We start from the raw sequence: 19672 nt of genomic DNA, 5'->3' as shown, positions 1-19672 counted from the left end.
GGGCGGTGTTTTGGCGGGGTCCTGCAGGCCCGGGCAGCATGGCGTGCTGTGCCTGGCCCCCACCCCGGCCCTGCCAGACTGACCGTGCGAGGGGGAGGGAGGTCCGAAAAAACACCGGGTGGGTGGACAAAGTCAATGCAGGTATGTCGCACGGTCTAACGGCTGTAAGGGTGGCGGGATAGGCGTGGCGAGTGGACAAAACTTGGTTGAAGTGAGCCTGGAGACATACTCTACCACAGGGAGCTCACTTCTGCTTCACTGCACCTCATTTTATCCATAGATGTGAGGGTATAAAAATATCTCCATCATTCTACTTTTTAATCCTTTTTGTTCCACTAATTATAAGAACTATATGAAAGACCTGAAGGTCATCACAACACAGTCAAGAACATTTTGGAAAACAGATAAAATTACCTTTTCAAGGTAACACAAACAGTGATCAGCTTCAGCCACTCTTCTAAACTAACATTTTTTTATTTATTGAAGGAATTAGAAGCTGAAATTAATGATTAATAACACTATTCTTTCTGACTGACCCTAAAATACTGGGTTTATACTTCTGATTATTTCCAATAATTTCATTTGTCTTTAAGAATTAAAATCTCACAATTTCAGTTTATGTCTCCACCTTTGACTAGAAGCTTGAGAAACATTACTTTTTAATCAAACTTTTTTTTGGTGATAACAACTTTCACATCATAAAATTGGGAGGGCTACCCTCTCCCCTTCTTCATTCATAAAATCCAGTGAACAAAGCACTAAGCTTTCTGCTCCACAGTCTATTCCATACCAGGATCTACTGTACTCACCACTGAACCAATTAACATTAATTGCAGCAGCATCTGGAACTATCAGAATAGAGGATTATTTTGCAACCCAAGGAAAAGAGGGAAAAACTGTCAAGTCTGTAGTGAACTTGAAGATTGAAACTGCTTCAAGACTACAAATAGAAATTGCTCAGAACATAATGTGCTGTACCCGAGAAATGAAGCATAACCTCAGAGTTCATGGTCTGGTCATTCTTTATAGTCATGGAAATAAAACTAGCCTGACTAAAGCACCTGCATCCATTTTATTTCTTCAGCTTGGTCACTTTTGGAGAAGTCTTATTTTTGTCTATTGCACTTGTATGTGAGTAACAGGATCTATGTGTGTATATGTATTGTTTCATATTCGTTACATTGGCTGGTACCTACAGCAAAACAGAAAAACAAGCGTATATAAATAAGGCTCAAATATTTATTTTCCCTCCTTTTCACCCCTACATGACTGGTTTTGAACAGAACCCAATCTCTGAAAAATTATATAAGAAATTGTAATGACACATCAAAGAGAAGACAGACAGCAAAATTAATTGCAGCAATTTCCTTTAACCACTACAAGAGCATTTTAGCAGCTGTGTGGGAGTGTCACCATATGACAGAGCAAAGGAATACATTACATGGAAAGCAAGAAACTGGAATGCAGCTGGCCATTTATACTCATTTTCTTTTCCAGGGAAACCTAGTAAATTAGTAAGCAGTACATTTAAAACACACCATTCACTGAAGCTCCTTTTCCTTCACACTCTCTTTCAATGGATAACAAATCCAAGGCACCTTGCATCTGCAGAGCTGCAGGCACCTCGGGGAACTGCTGCATGTTGCATGGATCAGGCTCAGGTGTGCGTACAAAACACGAGTGTTGCACTGGAGAACCACCACTTTGTACTCAAGCTCCTGTACTGCCTGCTGAGACATATGCTAAAGCTAGAGCTGGCTGGAAGCACTCTGATAGAGCATTTTACATTGGAAAGTGACAGGCTGAGGAGTGTAAAACACTCTGGAGAACATGGCAGATTTCACAAAATGAAAATAAATAAATAAAATCAGTCTGTTTTCTACCAGGGAACACAGAATGTCCATCTCAGTTTCCTCATATTCCAGCTTTTCAGCACCCCACCAGGCATCTATTCCTACTCAGCATTGTGAAACATACGCAAATTGCAGAAAATCTAGGACCCTTTTTTCCAAATTTGTGTTCTTTTCATTTTAAACAGGTGACTAAAAGATTTGAAATCTTAATGAATATTCTTTGATATTGAATAAAATGTTTCATTTCACCTAAAAAGCTTATTATCTAGCAAAAAGTTCCAAAAATGTCATTTTGTATTAAGTGAAAATTATTCTTTTTTAATGTTCAGATATGCTATGAAACAAAAAATTAGTTATTCACACAACTGTGATGGAGACATCTGAAAAGCTTTGGGACAGTGTACAAACTCATACAAAGTATCTGGACCTATAAACCCTAATTGTCATCCTTTGTCAGGACTGGGACATTGCATGGAATTCCATTACATTAAAAAAAATCACAGTAATATTTTCTAATGAGTACCATAGTAGAAATTAAAGATTAGAAGAAAAATGTGTAACTTAAAATTCAGCACATTTCCCTTGGAATTGTAATTTGATATTTTTAAGTGATAGCTTTCATCTTTGTAATTACAGAGAAAAATTGATTTATTTTTTCTTTTCTCTTTCCCCTGCATACCGAATGTGAGTTTGACAGACTCCTCGTGGATGAGAATAAAACCTTTAGCTTGGATCAGGAAATAGAGCCATTTCACACAGTTCAGACATAAACTAGGAGAATGTTTTATGGTTAACATCACCATACTGACCCTCAAGGCACAACTTGGTTCATATATAAAAGACTTTTTCAGGCTGAAGGCTCCTATCCTCAGAGGCAGAATAACTGCGTTTGGTGTAGGAGCCCTGAGGCAGCAAATATCATCTGATTGTTGCCAAATGCTGTTGCCCACATTTGATGAGATCCAGAAGGTTCTTCTGTTCTTGATATAGACTTCTGCAGCTCTTGTATGTTTATAAGCATCTATGAACACACTTAAATATAGTCCTACCCCCATAAACATCAGGTATTATCAACCTGCTGAGAGACTCAGAGCCAAGAGACACAGTGTCAGGCTGGCAGCTTGCTAAGAAGGGGGAAACCAGCTCATTAGCATTATACTGAACTACTTCTGGCAACCATCTATTGAATTATTTCAGAGCAGTTTCTGACAAGCTGATAGCTCTGTCACCCCTCTTCCTGCAATCAGCACTAAAAGTTACTCCACAACATTATTTTAAATAAAATATCTCCTAGAAAAGATGGTAACAATTATTCACTGTCAGTTGAAGAAGAGTAGATCTGAATTCATCAGACTGCAGTGATAGAGTTTTACTAAAATCTCTCAGAATCTCTACTACTAATAAAGAAGGTACAAAAAGCCACATCTGGAGTTTGAAGAAAACAGCACTCTGACTGAACTGCCTGCTGAAATAAGACAGTAAGGGAAACATATTTATGTTGTCTGGTGGTATCTCATTCAAATGTCAGGATCTTTCTCAAACATTTGATTAGAAGTGGCCCCTTCAAAAAAAAAAAAAAAAAAATTGCTTAGAGTCAACCAAAGGTACAAAAATAGAGAAGAAAGCTGAGAAATGTAATTGATTTCAAATCAATTACCTATTTTAATATACTGCATTATTTCAGACTTAGTTACAATTAGTTTTTCCTTAGGCATACTTAGCAGTATCAAAGATCACTTCTCAGGGTAGCTTTGCATAACAGCTGGATAAAGTATCATGTAAAACGTCTGCAAGATATAAGCCACATTTTTGGGAAGAGAGGCATACTGGCGAGGCATAAAACAGGAGCATAATGAGCATCATATATATATATATATATATAAATAGTAATTATCCCTGTAGGTTAAGAATCTTCAAATTAACGGTTTTTTGGTTGGTTTTTTTTTTTTTTTTTTTTTCGCAGCAGGGGTGTTTACCATGCTTCACAGTTTTCCCATGCAGGAGATAAAAGTCCTGAGATAGCAATTTAGGGATCGATACACTGTAGCAGCTTATAGACAGTTATACAAAACTAACACAGGCAGACATTGGCAGAGCCAGGAGCAAAATTAGTGTTTCCCGGTGGTAAAGCAACATTCTTCCCAAAAGGCCCAGTGTAAAAGAACATAATCCTACATATGTACTTGGGGGGAGAGGAGGTGGGCGGGAAGTGCATTTGGTACTCGTATCAGAGTCAGTGATTCTCCATAGCTGTGTTTATATGAATATCAAGTGGGGAAAAAAATGAAGCCACACGTAGCATTAATAAATATGCTAGGTTTTCATGGACAAGCTCTTCTCTGTCAGCTGACAACATGCCCAAGCATACTGTTCTAAAATGTGTGAGACATTAACCAATTACTACCAGTGGTTAATTCCACCTTTGCTGAATAAAATATACTAGAACTTCCCTTTTCACAGACCTTGCATAATTGCACCCTGCAGAAGAATAATAAAAATCAGCTGCTGATTCCAGAAAGTCTGCCACATGCTTCTGTTGCTTCAGGTCACTATTTACTACCTGTACAATGCAAACATGGCCCAAAGAGCTTCCCAAATAATCTACTGCCTTCCTGGAAGACAAAGAGAAAAGAACAACTTCCGAAAAATAGGCACTAGAACAGGCAATCAACCACAAGGTAACTCAGCAAAAAGAAAGCCCCAGGGTCCCTCTGTCTTCCAAATAGCACAGGTAAATGAATAGTCAGGCTTTGCCTCCTGGGAAATCTCTTCTACCCCAGGGATGGAAGCAAACTACAGACCATCTATGAACCAGGCTGCAACCTGAGTGAGGGGAAATTACCATTCTTCCTTTGCCCTTTGATTCTCCAACCCCTCACAGTTCTGGCATAGCGTTACAGAACATATTACAGATCAAGCAGCAATATGCAAAGTAGAAGCTATACAACATCTACTTCAGCAAAGAGAACAAAGGCTGTAAATGCTACTAGTAACTAGAAGATTCTTGCCTTTTGTTACAGGAGAGACTGAAAAAGGCCTCTGTTTTGAAGTAGAAATAAAGAGAAATTAAATTAGAAAAAGGTTTGTGTTAGAGTTGTATGTTACTACTGACAGTACAGATACATGAATATTTCTTTCTAGCACTCTCATATTTATATTTCTCTGTACATTCCGGGCATACTGTCACCCTCACATTTCAGCTGGCTCAACTGTTTTGCAGTAAACTGGACTGCAGAACTCACAAAAGTCATAGCCAACCCAAAACACACACACACACACACACACACACACACACACACAAGGTTTACTTTTAACCCAGATCAATCCCACTACTTGCACAGCTGCTCCATCCCAGGGGGCAGCAGAAAGGTAGGAACTGCTCTAGCTGACACTGAAACTGGAAGAAATATTTGTGAAACTAAGTCCCACAAAGTGCATCCTACAAACGTATGTGAAACTCATGTATTGCTACAAATGTTACCTTTGTAATCAAAGATTTCTGAAATAGGTCAGATGCACTACTACTATATTATTTTATATTAGTATGGCAATGTTACGATTTCAACCTTATTTTGGTTGGTTATTTCTCATACAATGAACATACCCAGTTAGAGACTGTTTTTGTAAACACTTGGCTCAATTGTAAGTAGCTTCTATAGCCACTTCTTTATTTGCAGCCGTGTTTTCTGAGGGACAGCAGCTGTTGCAGAAGATGCTTCATTATTGGGCTATTGATAAGATATAATATTGTCTGAAAATTTTCTAATTAACTTAGTATGCCACATTCCCTATCTTTGTGCATCAAGTAAAATGAGATTTCTTTAATTTTAATTTTATAAATCACCTCAAACACTCCAGAATGTCATTTAACAGGGAACACAACACATTTAGTCTAGAGTCTAAGTGAGATTTTGAATGGTACTTTTCCCCTTGTCTATATATTAACCTTGATTTTGGGTCTAATGACTTCCTGCTGGAATAACTGAAAGAACTCCAGATCAAAAATCTCAAGCTACAGAGACAAAAATCAAAGAAATTTCTGCAAACATGCATTTTCTTCTTCTGAGGTGAGCCTGCTCAGAAAGAATGCCAGATACCCAGGAGGATCGCTGGGTACCCTGTGACATCCTGAGCAGTGCCCCTCCCAGGTGGGGAAAGGGAGCAGGACACTGAGTCAAAGTCAAGATCTTAATTCCTCCCTCCTGTTTCCATAACTCCTCTTTCCAAGAAGCTTAAGAAGCTTTAGGTCTAGACCCAGAGGCTAACTGCAATGACAAATAATTCACCTCCATCTCCCTGCTGAGGACCATGGTGGACAGATACGTTTCTTAGAAGGAACAAAACTTTCCATAGGGAAGAGAGGTCAATATTTTCTTATGGCCCCTCTTAACTGAGAACAAACTCATGGAGGAACAAGGCAATTGCAGATTTCTCATTCCCCATTCCACTGTGGGGTATGCTTTAACTTGCTTTCACTAGCTTAAATTCACATAGTCCATAACTAACATGCAGACAAAACAACATACTTTTTACACACATAGTTCATTTCCTGGACTGATAATCAAAGAAAATAAATGAGCTGCATAACAGATGTGCCATATAATGCACCATTGCAGTGATGCAGACAGGGTAAGAGCCTATCCAGAAGAATCTGCAATAAATCTTTCCTAATTATTTATATGTAACTTAAAAACTCCTATATATCTAATGTGAGATTTTGGTAAATGACTCATTTAAACAGAAAACTAATACAGATGATATTAAAATAACCTCTAAACTAGAATTACAGCTGACTGTACTCAGAGATGTAGTACTGGAGAGAAACTAAAAGAATTAGGCTGAAGTTATTAAACTTCAAGTAAAAAGGGCCAATTTATGTGAATTATGTGAACAGAGAACAATGGATATGTGTGCATGCACATACATATCGCTTCAGTGCTTTCCAACAATTGCATATTCTTTTTGTAAATTATTTTAAGAAATAAATAAATCAGGAGGGATCATTACTTACTGTTTACTTAGAGTGGAAATTAATGAGAATTTCTTGGAAAGCTCCAGGGTTCAGCAGAGCTGAAGACTCTAAGACAGATATGTTCATCCAAGAGTGTAAATTACTTATCAGCTAAAGAAAAATAGCATGAAATATTTTTACGAAGGATCATTTATTTTAGAAATAAAATATTACAGTTTAAATATTTAATTTCCTTAAGTTTTGGCTAAAAATATAAAAATTATTACTGTGGATGTTCATTCTTGTCTCTTTGTTTGCCAAGACTAACAGAATTTCATCTTCAAACATTTATTATCAAATGAACTTGTATGTTATTTAATGCCCAATGAACTCCAACATATAAGTAGTTCTTTTTAAAAGAATGCTAGCTCCTTCTTACCTGTTAGGTATTGTTTCTCATCTGCCGCCTTATGATAAACAGGTAAACAAGATTACTTACAGTAAGTCAGTTCTGGTTACTGAAGACAATTGTTCTTTGAGACAGCTTGTCGCAAAGCCTCAAAATTCAAAACTTTAGAAATAAAATATTTCTTACTCTGGGAAGTTTTGAATAGAGTTGGCCTTGTAATAACATTTTGGGTCTTGATTTTAAAACCACTGTGTACATAAGCAAAATTTACAGGCTAAATTTGTCTTCAGATTTACATTTAAATTTCAGCACATACTCTGTTCAGGGATATTTAGATGGAAAGATGTATTTGAGGTTCACCACTCTAAAGAAGGATGTTTAGAAACAAAAATGACCTAGAGTTGGACATAATTATTGTGCTAATAAGCAGATGGCTTTGGATGTCTGTATTAATTATTTTTCAAATTATTCACTTTCACAAACAAAGAAGGGAACTAAGACATCTCTGGGAAAACAAATATTATAGGATTTAAAAATAAATACTGGGGTTCCAACTGTTATTGATTTATTGAACAAATGTTATGAGGAATGTTTTTAGCTGTATTTCTTATCTTCTAAATATGCAAAACACACTTTATCTGAAGAAATAAAACAAAAAAAAAGTGAATTTTCACAGTGTGTTACACATATTTACCTCCATCTTAATAGAAACTAATTTACTTTGAAGAAAGACTACAGACATTTTTTGGTCCTGTGCACAGAGAACAACTAGTTACGCAACATAAGACAGTCACTCTCATTCTATATTTGTTTATAAACTTGTATCTTATTACAACTTTCTTAAATTCAAGGAGGCTAAAAGGTTGGCTAACATGCTTGTTTCAATAGATTTTGGCAGTCACTTCTCTATGCAAAGTAACTGCCACTGTGAATGAAAAGACAGTGTAGCACTCTCTATGAATTACTCTAACATTGGATTTTTGTGATATTAGAAAGAATTACTGACATTTATCATGCTTTTGAATGAAGCATCACCTCACATATGAAGTAGAGCTTTTAATTTTGGCCACAGAATGTTGCTAAAAGGGATTCAAGCAGATGCACTCACATAACGACATCACCATCTGACTTATTCTTCAGAATCTCTTTCTTCTGGACAAAGAAATAAAACCGGAAAGCTACAGAATTAGCCTTAGTGAGTAGACAACATCCCAAGGCTCTTCCTGTGGCAGTGGTAACGGGCAACAACCAGGCCCTTCTGCTTCATAATGTCCCTGAACAAATCATTGTCCTTCAGCAGCAGCCCTAGAAATGTGTAAGAGGCCCAGGACTGAGCCAGAGTAAGATTCAGATGCTTGCTATAATTTCTCTTTTGCTTGCGGATCTATTTTCTTCCTGTTTTTCCCCTATGAAGTCAGGGGAGAATTTAGAATATCATTTCAATAGATGAAACAGATAAGCAGAGGGGTGGGTTTTTAAATAACATTTTACAGTCCTCCACAGAAAGCCCATTAGTCAAAGGAGAAGAAACTAAAAAGCAGATATTTTGGAAGATTTATTAAAAATTATTACAGGAATTGCAAGCCATTCTTTTTTTTTTTTTTTTAAGCTAAGTTTAAATTATTGTCAGCAAGATCACTACACTCAGAAGCTCTGTAAACTGTCCTTCAGGTAAAGGGTTATTAACACACAACACTTTTGTATAAGACTTATTTCATTACACTGCAAGCTGACTTTTTTTTTTTCCAAGGTTTGGTGTCGCTGAAGTGCTGTTAAAACTGTGGCTATTGTTGGCCTCTTTACACACTGTTCCTAATTTAACAAACAGAACAGTTTAGAAGGTCAAATAGGAAAACAATATCTTAAGAAAATAGCAACTTTGTGGCTTTGAAATAAAAAAATCAGTGCCAAAATGTTTATCTCCTCGGTTCATGAAGCCATAAAATAAGTACAGCACCGTGAATCATCTCAAAACTTCAAAGCTTGTATGCCCAGTGTACCATTTTAGGGCTATTAAGTTGTACAGCTACTGTACTGGTAGTAAATAGTTATACAAGACTGTAGTGGCAGTGCCAAAGATTTCATGTTTGTGACAATATTTCCTTAAAGTTACACTCTTTACTATGAGCTCCCTGTATAAACTCATAATGTTTCTTACCATCTGAAGAGCTTCTGCACAAAAAAAATATTGATGATTATACTGCAAATACCAGCTTCCTTTAGAGAATATAGTACTCCAGATATAGATATTAAATTATATGCAGAGTAATTGGTTAATGAAATACAATAATTTAATTCATTTGACATTCCAGAATTTCTGTAGAAAAGCAAAGTAATGGTTTTGCTCATTGCATCAAAGACCATGATGAAAATTCACTAAACTATAAACCTTCATTTTATGAGACTGAATGTGGTACTACATCCCCAAGATTTTATGTAAACCAAGAAGAAAATAGAAAGCCATATCTTTCAGGAATATGTGATTCAGAAAAGTGCAGAACTTTTTATTCATCAATGCTGATACCTTGTCTACATGTGATTTTTAGTCATTTGTCCTAATTAAATGGTAAAATCCTCAATTTACATGTGTATGTAAAGTCTAGTCCATCACTATCTATTTGCACCTGCCTTATGTGCAGCTGCTTGCTATTCCATCTGACTGGGGTAATCAGAAGGCACCATGGGTGTCTTACAGAGGCCATCTGGGAGGACATAAGCCAAAATTCCCATTAGGCTATGAAAAGAACAAGTCCTGTGGGGCATATGAATTTTTTGCATATATCATAGGACACTGTACAAGATAGTTGTTCATGTAATCTGGCAAACCCACTTGTATTAGTGGCCAAGGTTTCAAAGGAAATAAAACAAGCTTTTATGCACTTGGCATCTTATGAATTACATTGTCATGGGAGAACTTTGTTATGACTTCAGTTAACAATCATGTTGTACTTAAATATTGAAGATAATTTTTAAAGGTTATGGACAAGAAGCTTCCACAAGTTCTCTTTTACCCAGCAATTTGTTAACACCACTAAGACTGCAGAGTCAATTTAAGCAAGTTTGAACTAATGCTGAACAAATTGCAATAAAGATTTAGACCACTCACTTTCCCAATCAGGGCATGTCTACAAAGATACTCACCACATTTTGGAGATTAACCTCAACATGTCTTTATAACAGACCTCTGCCTACATTATACTACACAAGCCATCATAAATTAATTTTCATTAGGTCTTTTTGTTGAATAGATTCACTTCTATTTAGTATATCTTCTAATTAGCTGTTTCTTCTTCCATGCCCACCTATTTACATCATCAGAAAGACTGGATGACCAAAACAATGCCTTTAACTAGTTGCTTTGACACACTCCCTCTTTAAAGCCTACACAGCAAAACAAACTCCAAACATGTCCCTGAAAGTCCTTACACTTACTTGTAAGCTGTATCCTCATTTCATTTCCCCTCTGTTAATATAAATTTCTTCCTTTCCCAACAAATATACTTTCAACCCAGCCACTCATATTGACTTTGCTCCTTACTTTCCATCAGCTAAGTGCCTGCATTTAGACAAATGAACTTGTGCAATTCTCCCAAGGCTCGAGAGGTGTGCATAGGAGAGGTTGTTTCCTGTAACTTCTTTCTTCTGCTGGTAAAAAGCACATTCACTTTTTAGAAAAAAATGGTTTTACCCTTGATTCTGAAGCTTCAAACCTTAGTAAATTATCTGAGAATATAACTGAGTGGAATTCCACAATGCTGTTGCACAAAATACTTCACCTAACAGAAAGAAATTTTTCAGTTTCTCTGCTTATGCATATAGTATACGAAAATCCTCTCTAATTAAGCAGTATTGTATAATTCCTAGTAATAATGGATCATTCAAAGACAACATACTGTGAAGGTGAAAATATGACTTATATTACCAGACACATTTCTCTTAATGTACATTTATTGCCAGTACATTCCAGCAGAAGAAAACTTAGTCAAACAAGCCAAGCAAACGTCCTATCCTTGAAAGGTGATCAGTACTTCTAAGATTTAATATCAGCAACCACTCAACCTTTTCTAGGCACCAGATGAGAGATCCAAAAAAAAAAAAAAAAGATTTAAGCACCTAGCTCTAAAAATCCTACTCTCGGAGGACTGAATTTTAGAGGTAGGTAAACAACTGAGCCTGAATTCTTTTAAATCAACTTTCTAAAATACTTTAATTTCTGCATGTGGTCATGCATACTGTCCTCCAAGCCACAATATCAAGAACCAGCTAGGTGTCCAGCACTTTCAGAATCCCCAAACTGTTCATACTGTACCTCTCCTCCTGCTCTAGGACTTTCCTTTAGTATATTTGTTTGTACAGTGCCTAATAGATCAGACTATGACTGGATTTTTTGTGGTTTTGGTTTTTTTTTTTTAACCAATGTGCACCAGTTTTATATCAAACCTTACCTGTTAGAGTACTTATTAATGCATATACGTAGAGTCATTTGGCTTAGTTTCTCCTTAGTAACTGTTCTGGCAATTAACTGGCACATCTATTTAAATGTGAAATACATTGGATATACACAAATAGTTGATAACCTTATACATTTGATTTTCCAATTTCAGAAGCTTGTTTTGGAAATAAATGATATATGTGGTAAAACACGCAGTTTTTTGATCTTCACCAGATGTAATCATCTTGTGACAAGCAGTTTTACAGAGATTTAAGAATAAAAACCAGATCTGAGATTCCTAACAGTGTTGCTTTATATCTAAAAACATTTTAATTAATTACATTAGCTATTAAAATCAAATGTCATAGAAGACAAATGTTTCCAGTTGGACAACATTATGAATTTAGAATGTGGTATATTCATGTTAAATGTAAACTAATGGATTTTAACAGACTTAGAGTAATTATGCCTCTAAAAACAGTAGAAAAGTAATTTGAATTTATCTATTTTGATTGTGAATAGCTTTAACACTATGGACATATATTAATTTTTCAAAAGCATTTTGTAAAGGAATGTAAAGCATACCTAAATTAACAGGAGAACCCGCCCTTGACTTAAACAGTCTGTGGATCAAATCTTAACCACTGTGACTTTGTCAAGAATAAAATTCTCAGGTGATTTCTTGTAAGATACGATGAGAAATGAAGCACACACAGGTTCTCATTGATCATAGCTGGAGCCCACAAAGTGACATGTGAAAAGTGGTAAAAAGGGAACCCCTGAGGACTGGAAAAGACTCAGATTTTATGGGTTATTGATTTACCAGGAAGAGTCTTGCCAAGTTTAAATGAAGGAAAAAGAGAAAAATAGCAGAACCCAGGTGTAATGTTGTTTACGTAACGCACCATATGAGTAAAAGCTGTGGTAGTGTTCTCTAACATCCTTTTAAAAACCACCTACATCATTCTAATGAAATAAATGGCTACACTAAAAATTTAAGTGATCAGAATCCTGGTGAATTATAAAGTATAAATTATAGTGTATGCCAGTATTTTTTACAAAGCTAAAAGTACAGCATGTGCAAAAAATTTCTAATAAACATTTAAATGTTAACTTACGGGAAGTAGTCTTGTAGACTGAAATTTTAAAAAATTATGAGTTTTAATTACAAAAGTACTCTCTCATTTAATTTATATAAATTAATTAAACCACATGAATGAATGTGTAACATACGTTCAACCAGAAATGTTATATACTTCCCACAATTCTGTAATTCCTTTCCAGAAAAAAGGAGTCATAGATCAGCAACCATGATGCACCAAAAAGATAAAGGTAAAAACATCTAGTTCCAGTAGGAAAAAATTTCATACAAAAATTGCTATTCTGGCTCTGTTTTTCAAACCCAAAACTCATGGAAGAGCTGTAATTTATGGTCAAAAAGATAACCTGGAATTTAAATAAATAATATTAATACTTATGGGCTCACTAGTGATGTTGAATTTATGGCTTACATTACAGACATCAGAGTTACTCTTTTTTCAAAAGGGATCTAAATAATTAACATAATTTGTTGAGATCAAATTTATTAGATTTGGCTTTTAGTAATCTGGTTTAACCTTTAATTTTTCTGGTTTTTACCTGAAAAAATGATTTGCAATTAAAGAACTGTCCAACACTCTACAGTGTGGGGAAATACCTTTTCTTGAATAAATATTTCTTCAAAATCACTTACATTGCACTATAGTTTTTTATCAACCAAGGGAACGTAAAATTTGTGATTTTTTAATGTAATTATACTTAAGTGAACAATTTTTATGAAATTAGAATATGTAGTGTGGAAAACAATATGCCTTTTTTCTATTGGTTTGTCATGTAGAGGCTTTTATAGTCCACTGGGGCTTTTTTTCCTTACCTGGAACTCTCTTTGCCCAGTTGATCATGTGCACTAATTCTCTGTCTGCAAGGTTGGTCAACAGGGTCATCATAGAGGCTTCGTTGAATGGTCTATTTGGGTCATATTCTGAATAAACTATGGGTGGCTCAGCTTCCAGCAAGGCACTAACCATCTGTTCTGCCGTCAAGGACAGGGCTGGACTGTTCTTCTTGTTATGTTTCACCACCAGTGGACTTGTCCAAAGGGTGGGAGCTCGCAGCTCTGTAGAAGAAGCCTCCCCATTCCTGGAATCCTGCTCCTCTCTCTGACGTTTTTGTTTCATCATTCGCCCACCTCTGCGGTCTTTCCGGATTCCTAGAGACACACAAGAACATAATGAACTCCTTTTCTTGAATGTATGTACTACCTACACATGGCTTCAGCCCATCAGCAGCTGCTGTTGATAGACTCAGTATCATTAAATCTTGGTTTATTTTCTGAAGACTTCTTCCTGTATCTGGAATATTACATCAGTAGTTGGAGAGAAAAACAATTTTTAAAAGTATAGTGTCAGGAATAGTGCCTTCCTTCCTATAATTCTAATCAGTTGGGTTTACACAGAACTCTAGACTAGTGATACTGTATAGCTGCCTTAGCGCCACAAAAGGAAGTCAGTAATTGAGAACAAATATTTCTTTATAGCACAAACTTTAAAGTATGTCCTGAACTCTAGCAGACAACCATTCTATAAATGATCAATGATAACTTAATGATCTGGGTGGGCCAGATGGATCACAGAAGTAGCTTTCAAAAACTATGCAAGAAAGTCTTGCTCAAGTTCACCAATTATTTTAATTAAACATCATCCTATTACTGAGCCTGTGATCTTCACAATTACATAAATATTACATAAAAACCTTTCAGAAAAGTTGCCATTATAGGATAAGCTTATACAGCAATAAAGTATGCCATATAAGTAGATAAACAGAAATAAGAAAAGGAAAGATAATTGCTACCTCAGAATCTAATGTGGGAGACCTACTGTCAAAAGGCTGTAATAACTGCAACAGAAACCATCTTTGTCATTACTGTACATTTCTATAATGTGCTTCGCACTGTATGACCCTGAACCTTGGGATACTATTAAGTCAGCCATACCAATTAGAACAACAACATAAGACCTAACAGTGGAACAAAATCTCCTTTTGTAGAAAGGTTACAAGAAAAATATAATGATAAAGCCCACATGGACTCCAACCATCAAGGGAAGATTAAGTCTGGCTCTGAGTGGAGGAGGCACAGGCATTTTGAGGCTAACTTAAAAACTTAAATCAATCATCAAATGGGGGCTAGGGACAAGCACGTAATAAGGAAAACATACAAGGAATTGAGCTATGAGGAGGAGGCAACATATGATGGGGCTTATACTGGAGTCCTTGTGCAATATTGAAAAGTAGCACTAGTCCCAGATTGCAAATCAAAAGAAGTATCTATAGAGAAGGAGGAAGCAAACTGTTCAAATAACAAAGAAGAGAGAACAATTTAAAACAAATAGAGCAAACAAAAAAAGACAAAAACAAACGGCTTTGAGAACTGACAGCACTTGCAAGCGATAAATACAGGTCTTTCAGATGGGTCCAGGAATGGGAAACACAGTCTTTGCTCCACTTTTTTCACACTGAAAAATTTAGACATTTAGATTCCCAGGTTTTGCTAGCAGCATCTTCATCTCACATCCAATATTCCTTAATATAAATATTGGATCTTATCAGCAGGTCTCCTTTCCCAATCTCAAAGGAACAGAGAAGATCTTTAGATCTGTTTGCCTCTCTCTTTGAATATGGTGAAATTTTCACTGAATTTGTACTTGAAGATTAAGTACTTTGATTCAATCAAAATCTAACTGGCCTCCTGATTCTATCTAATTCTATTAATCTTTCCAGACAAAGCGAGTTCAATAAATCTTTCATCACTCCTACTACTTAACTTATTTACATTTTCACATTCATTAAACTAGTTGTAAGCCAAAAGTCTCTAATGCATTTCTGCTTCTATTTTTCATTCAGCCATACCAACCTTACCAATCTTTCCTACCACTAAACTGCTTCTGTTTAGGAGAGGAGGGGAAGATTCTTGCTATTAACAAAAAATGCAAGATTTATTTTAGCAAAAATGCATCCTGGAGTTATTCTTATTGATGGTTTAATTCATTGGAATACTCAATAGAATGTATGATCTGTAACATTTTTGTTGTATGCTTTATATTAATGCAATGTTTTTGAATTAAAATTGCCCTGTGAAACATGCAGACATAATCATATGAACAAAACCACATGGTTCATACAGACTAAAGCATTTGTTAACTTCCACATCCCAAATTCTACACCTGCTCATCTAGCAATTTCCTTTTGAAGAGTAAAAAGTATCCTTGGGGCCTTTACTGTTCAACATACTCATAAATAGATGGACTCAGAACTGACATAATTAAGAAACAAGATCTTGGGGTTAGAATAATACTATAAAAACATCAGAGAAGTTAGTTTAGAAAGTAAATAGAAGTCTAGAAATTAGTAGGAGAGGAAGGCAATACAGAGCATCTTCATAAATTACAGACTTTATTAACTCGTGAAGCACACTACAGTGAACAATGTGCAGTCCTGTTTTTCCCATTTTAAAAAGAGATATAAAAGAAATGAAAAAGGGATAAGAGAAAGACAAATAAAATAATCCGAAGTGTGAAACAAGTTTGGTGCAAGGAACAGCTACATTGATTAGGTCTTCTTGTCCTGCAAGCCAGATACAAGACTACAAAATCAGGAGTAGCACAAAGATGAATAACCTAAGAACACTTATGCTTCTCTACTAATATAGGACAGACAAGAAGAGGCTCTCTTTCACACCATGCAGAAACAAAGCTGAAAGTGTAAATACATTAGAAGCTGGTATATGTTAGAAAGCTGTAGGCCAAATTTGATGGAGGAAATAATCCATTAAAGGTTAATAAACACAAAATAAAGCACCTTTGGTTTAAGTCTCTATGGCATAGATTACTGGAATATCAGAGTGAGTATGTTTTGGTTTTGCTTTTTACTCATTCCAGGTCTGCCTTGTTAAGTAAAACAAGGATGTGATAAGAATTTGACATAACAGGGGGAAGGTGGCAACTATAAGCACTTTCAGATATTTACAAATCAACTAGATTCTAAAAAAGAACAATAGTGAGGTTTTTTTAATTTGTCTGCAAGCTTCCCACTAGCTTTTCTACGTCTTGAAAATAGTGGTTCATTGAGTAAAGTTGAACAAAACCAGTTTGGAGGATTTGCCCCACACAAATCTATTTTTATACTTTTATTTCAGGATTTAGAAAACCCAACCAACTAAACATAGTAAGCCTACACTAGATTTTGTAGAGACCAGATCTGAAAAAAAAAAAAGTCAGCGTATGCATTCCTTCTGCATGACATCAGCAGCTTTTATTACCACAGACAGTAAGGCCTTCAAATCTGTATAAGCATCATACTCATCAGAGATTTATAGAAATAATTACCAACTCTTCGCCTAACCCCTAGAAGGAAAAGCAACATAGTGATTTTATTATTCATTATATTGGATCAAATAAGAGTGAATATCTCTGAAAAATGCAAGTGCCTCCAAATCTCCTTCAGCTTAATCAAATTTTACCTCTGTTAAAAAGAGATGTTAGTGAAGCACACTCACTAATTTCAAAAAAGACAACTCTATCAAGCTACAATTTCATTGCCAAAAGTGCAATGATCCTGTAAGGGATTTTTTAGATATATGAATGCATTAAATTTGATTACACAGTTCAGCCAATAAAGGAACCTGAATTTCCAAATGATATGAAAAACAATATTCTACCAAAAATGGTAGTATTATGTATCTTGCAAAAGCTCTAAAACAATTTCCATTTCAGCTTTAAAGTTATAAAAGCCAAGATTTTCAAATCTTCATGTATAAATTCAGTCAGCCTTTAGATATGGAAGAAGGTTTCAAAACTGCTGAGTAATTATATACTCCAGTCAGTAGAACCTGATCAGCAGTAAAATTCCATATGGACCATGGAGTCAATGTTAACAAAATGAAATGCTTCACTAGTGTTTTCCAACATATGATTAAAAAAAAAAAAAAAAAAAAAAAAAAATTAATTCCAGGTTATTAAGAAAAAATCCTAAATTAGGAATATGTTGGACAAATATTGACTCTCAGCCATCCAACAGCCAGTTTCTTCCTAACTACTGCTAAGAACAAAACTCCACCTTTATATCTTCAGTATTATATAATATATTCAAGAATAATTGCAGAAAGAAGAGGAAGAGACCAAGTAGAATAAAATTTGCTTTGTTCTGTGTGAAACATAGAAATATGCATTCTAGATTTAAAGATATACGTATAATCTCAAATCCTATTCTACTTAAATATATTACCTATGAACTGTTTTATATAAAATTATTCAATTCCTTTATTATTAGAAATTTTGTGGGAATATTTGTCAAGTAAAGAATGCTTATTGTTTGCAATAAATGGGAAGAAACTTGATAAAACCCAATACACTTCTCTTGGACTAAGACTGAAAAAACACTGGTTATTTGATAAAACTGAAAGGGCCAAGATATTTTTATGTCCTTGCTATTGTTCACTATTCTGGAAATCCTAAATACCACAGCTATTTTTTTTTTTCTTATTTGGAACACCCACCTGCTCTCTGGAAAACTTACTGTGCTATTTTTATTAACACAATACAAAAAATGCAAAAGACCTTCATCTTTCCTTTTCCCCACACGCACTACATTCACTCTGCTTGTTCACACGAGGGATAGGTATTAATATGAAAATTCCATCTGTCTGTCAGTTTTAAACCTACTCACTTGCACTCTATTTATTAACCCATCTCTTGATGCTCCATATCAGTTTTGTTGGAGTTTTGAACAGCTTTCCAATAGATGCAAGCAAAAACTACAATAATGTTATTATCTACAGATAGTACCTTTCTTTGAAAGTTAAAACTCTCGGGTAAATTGTGTTCAACCTTATCTCGTTTACCTGCAAATTCAAAAAAAAAAAAAAATATTCCCCAATATTTTTGGAATGAAACCTACCCCAAAAGTCTACAGAGGTCTAACCCTCTAACTGTGTTTTATTATACAGATTTTCAGCAAATTATTTTTTGACTATGTGTATCAGTGGTCATCAATCATTGAGAAGGCTTCAGGCACTTTATGGAGCCCAGCCTCATACACACAAACCTCTTGGTCTTTGATCTCATGGATCACCTCAGAAAAGATGAGACAACAACCCTGAGAAATGTCCACAACGCAAAAAATTTTGGACATTCTTTATATTTCTGTTTCAAATACATCATCTTGCAAACAATCTGCAAAATCTGTTACTAGTATCATGACAGATATTTAACAGTGGCAACAGAAACAAAGATTTCCAATTTTCTGGAGAGCAAAGGATACTAATAAGATCATACTATAAGGTGGTTCAAATTGGTCACACATATAATTTCTGTATTTTCAAAAATTTCAGAATTTCACTTTGCAACTTTAATCAACCATTAATATACTTTATTAATATACATCATGATTGTACATATCATACACAGAAATTGTTTTTCCACCAATTTAATTGTAGCTGTCATTGTATGACACACACAAGTCACTTGACAACATTATTCTAGTTTAGGAGAGGACATAATTATTTTATTTTATAGAATACTTTAAGTAGACAGAATGCAAATACACAAATTATGAATTTAGACAGGAACAACATCTCATGTCTTGCAATAAGTGATAAGGATGTTGCAGCTGTGGTATTTTTTTTCAGAATATTCCATTTAGTAAAACTGGCTCAGTCCAATGCTGTTTATCTTAGAAAATTACAACAACATGAAACTAAGATAATTTAAAATCACCACCTTCTTTCAAGAAATATAGAAGTTATTTATTATTGTGTAGCTGGACCATAAAAATATATTCAATTCTGAAACCATTTCCTTTTTTAACTCTCTGCCAATAAATGTGCAAAAGCATGGCAATCTCTCCAAGACAGGTGCAGGAAGCACATGCTGTACAACCAGATGTGCCAGCATATTTGACTTCAGAATTTCAGGTCCATACAGTGGGATGAGACA

General features: G+C 35.2%; 1 protein-coding gene across 1 annotated transcript in view; it reads right to left on the bottom strand.

Annotated features, from left to right (window-relative positions):
* The window catches only part of ESR1 (estrogen receptor 1), a 114480-nt gene that overhangs the window by 41844 nt on the left and 52964 nt on the right, over nt 1–19672 (bottom strand). The window contains exon 4 of the mRNA XM_009975677.3: nt 13558–13893. Coding sequence (XP_009973979.1) covers nt 13558–13893 — 336 coding nt within the window. The remainder of the gene's footprint in view (nt 1–13557; nt 13894–19672) is intronic.

This window comes from Tyto alba, unplaced genomic scaffold (genome assembly GCF_018691265.1).
Source record: "Tyto alba isolate M040663 unplaced genomic scaffold, T.alba_DEE_v4.0 Super-Scaffold_22, whole genome shotgun sequence".
Classification (NCBI taxonomy): domain Eukaryota; kingdom Metazoa; phylum Chordata; class Aves; order Strigiformes; family Tytonidae; genus Tyto; species Tyto alba.
The sequence above is the reverse complement of the archived record's forward strand: the minus strand, read 5'-3'. Positions and strand labels throughout refer to the sequence as shown.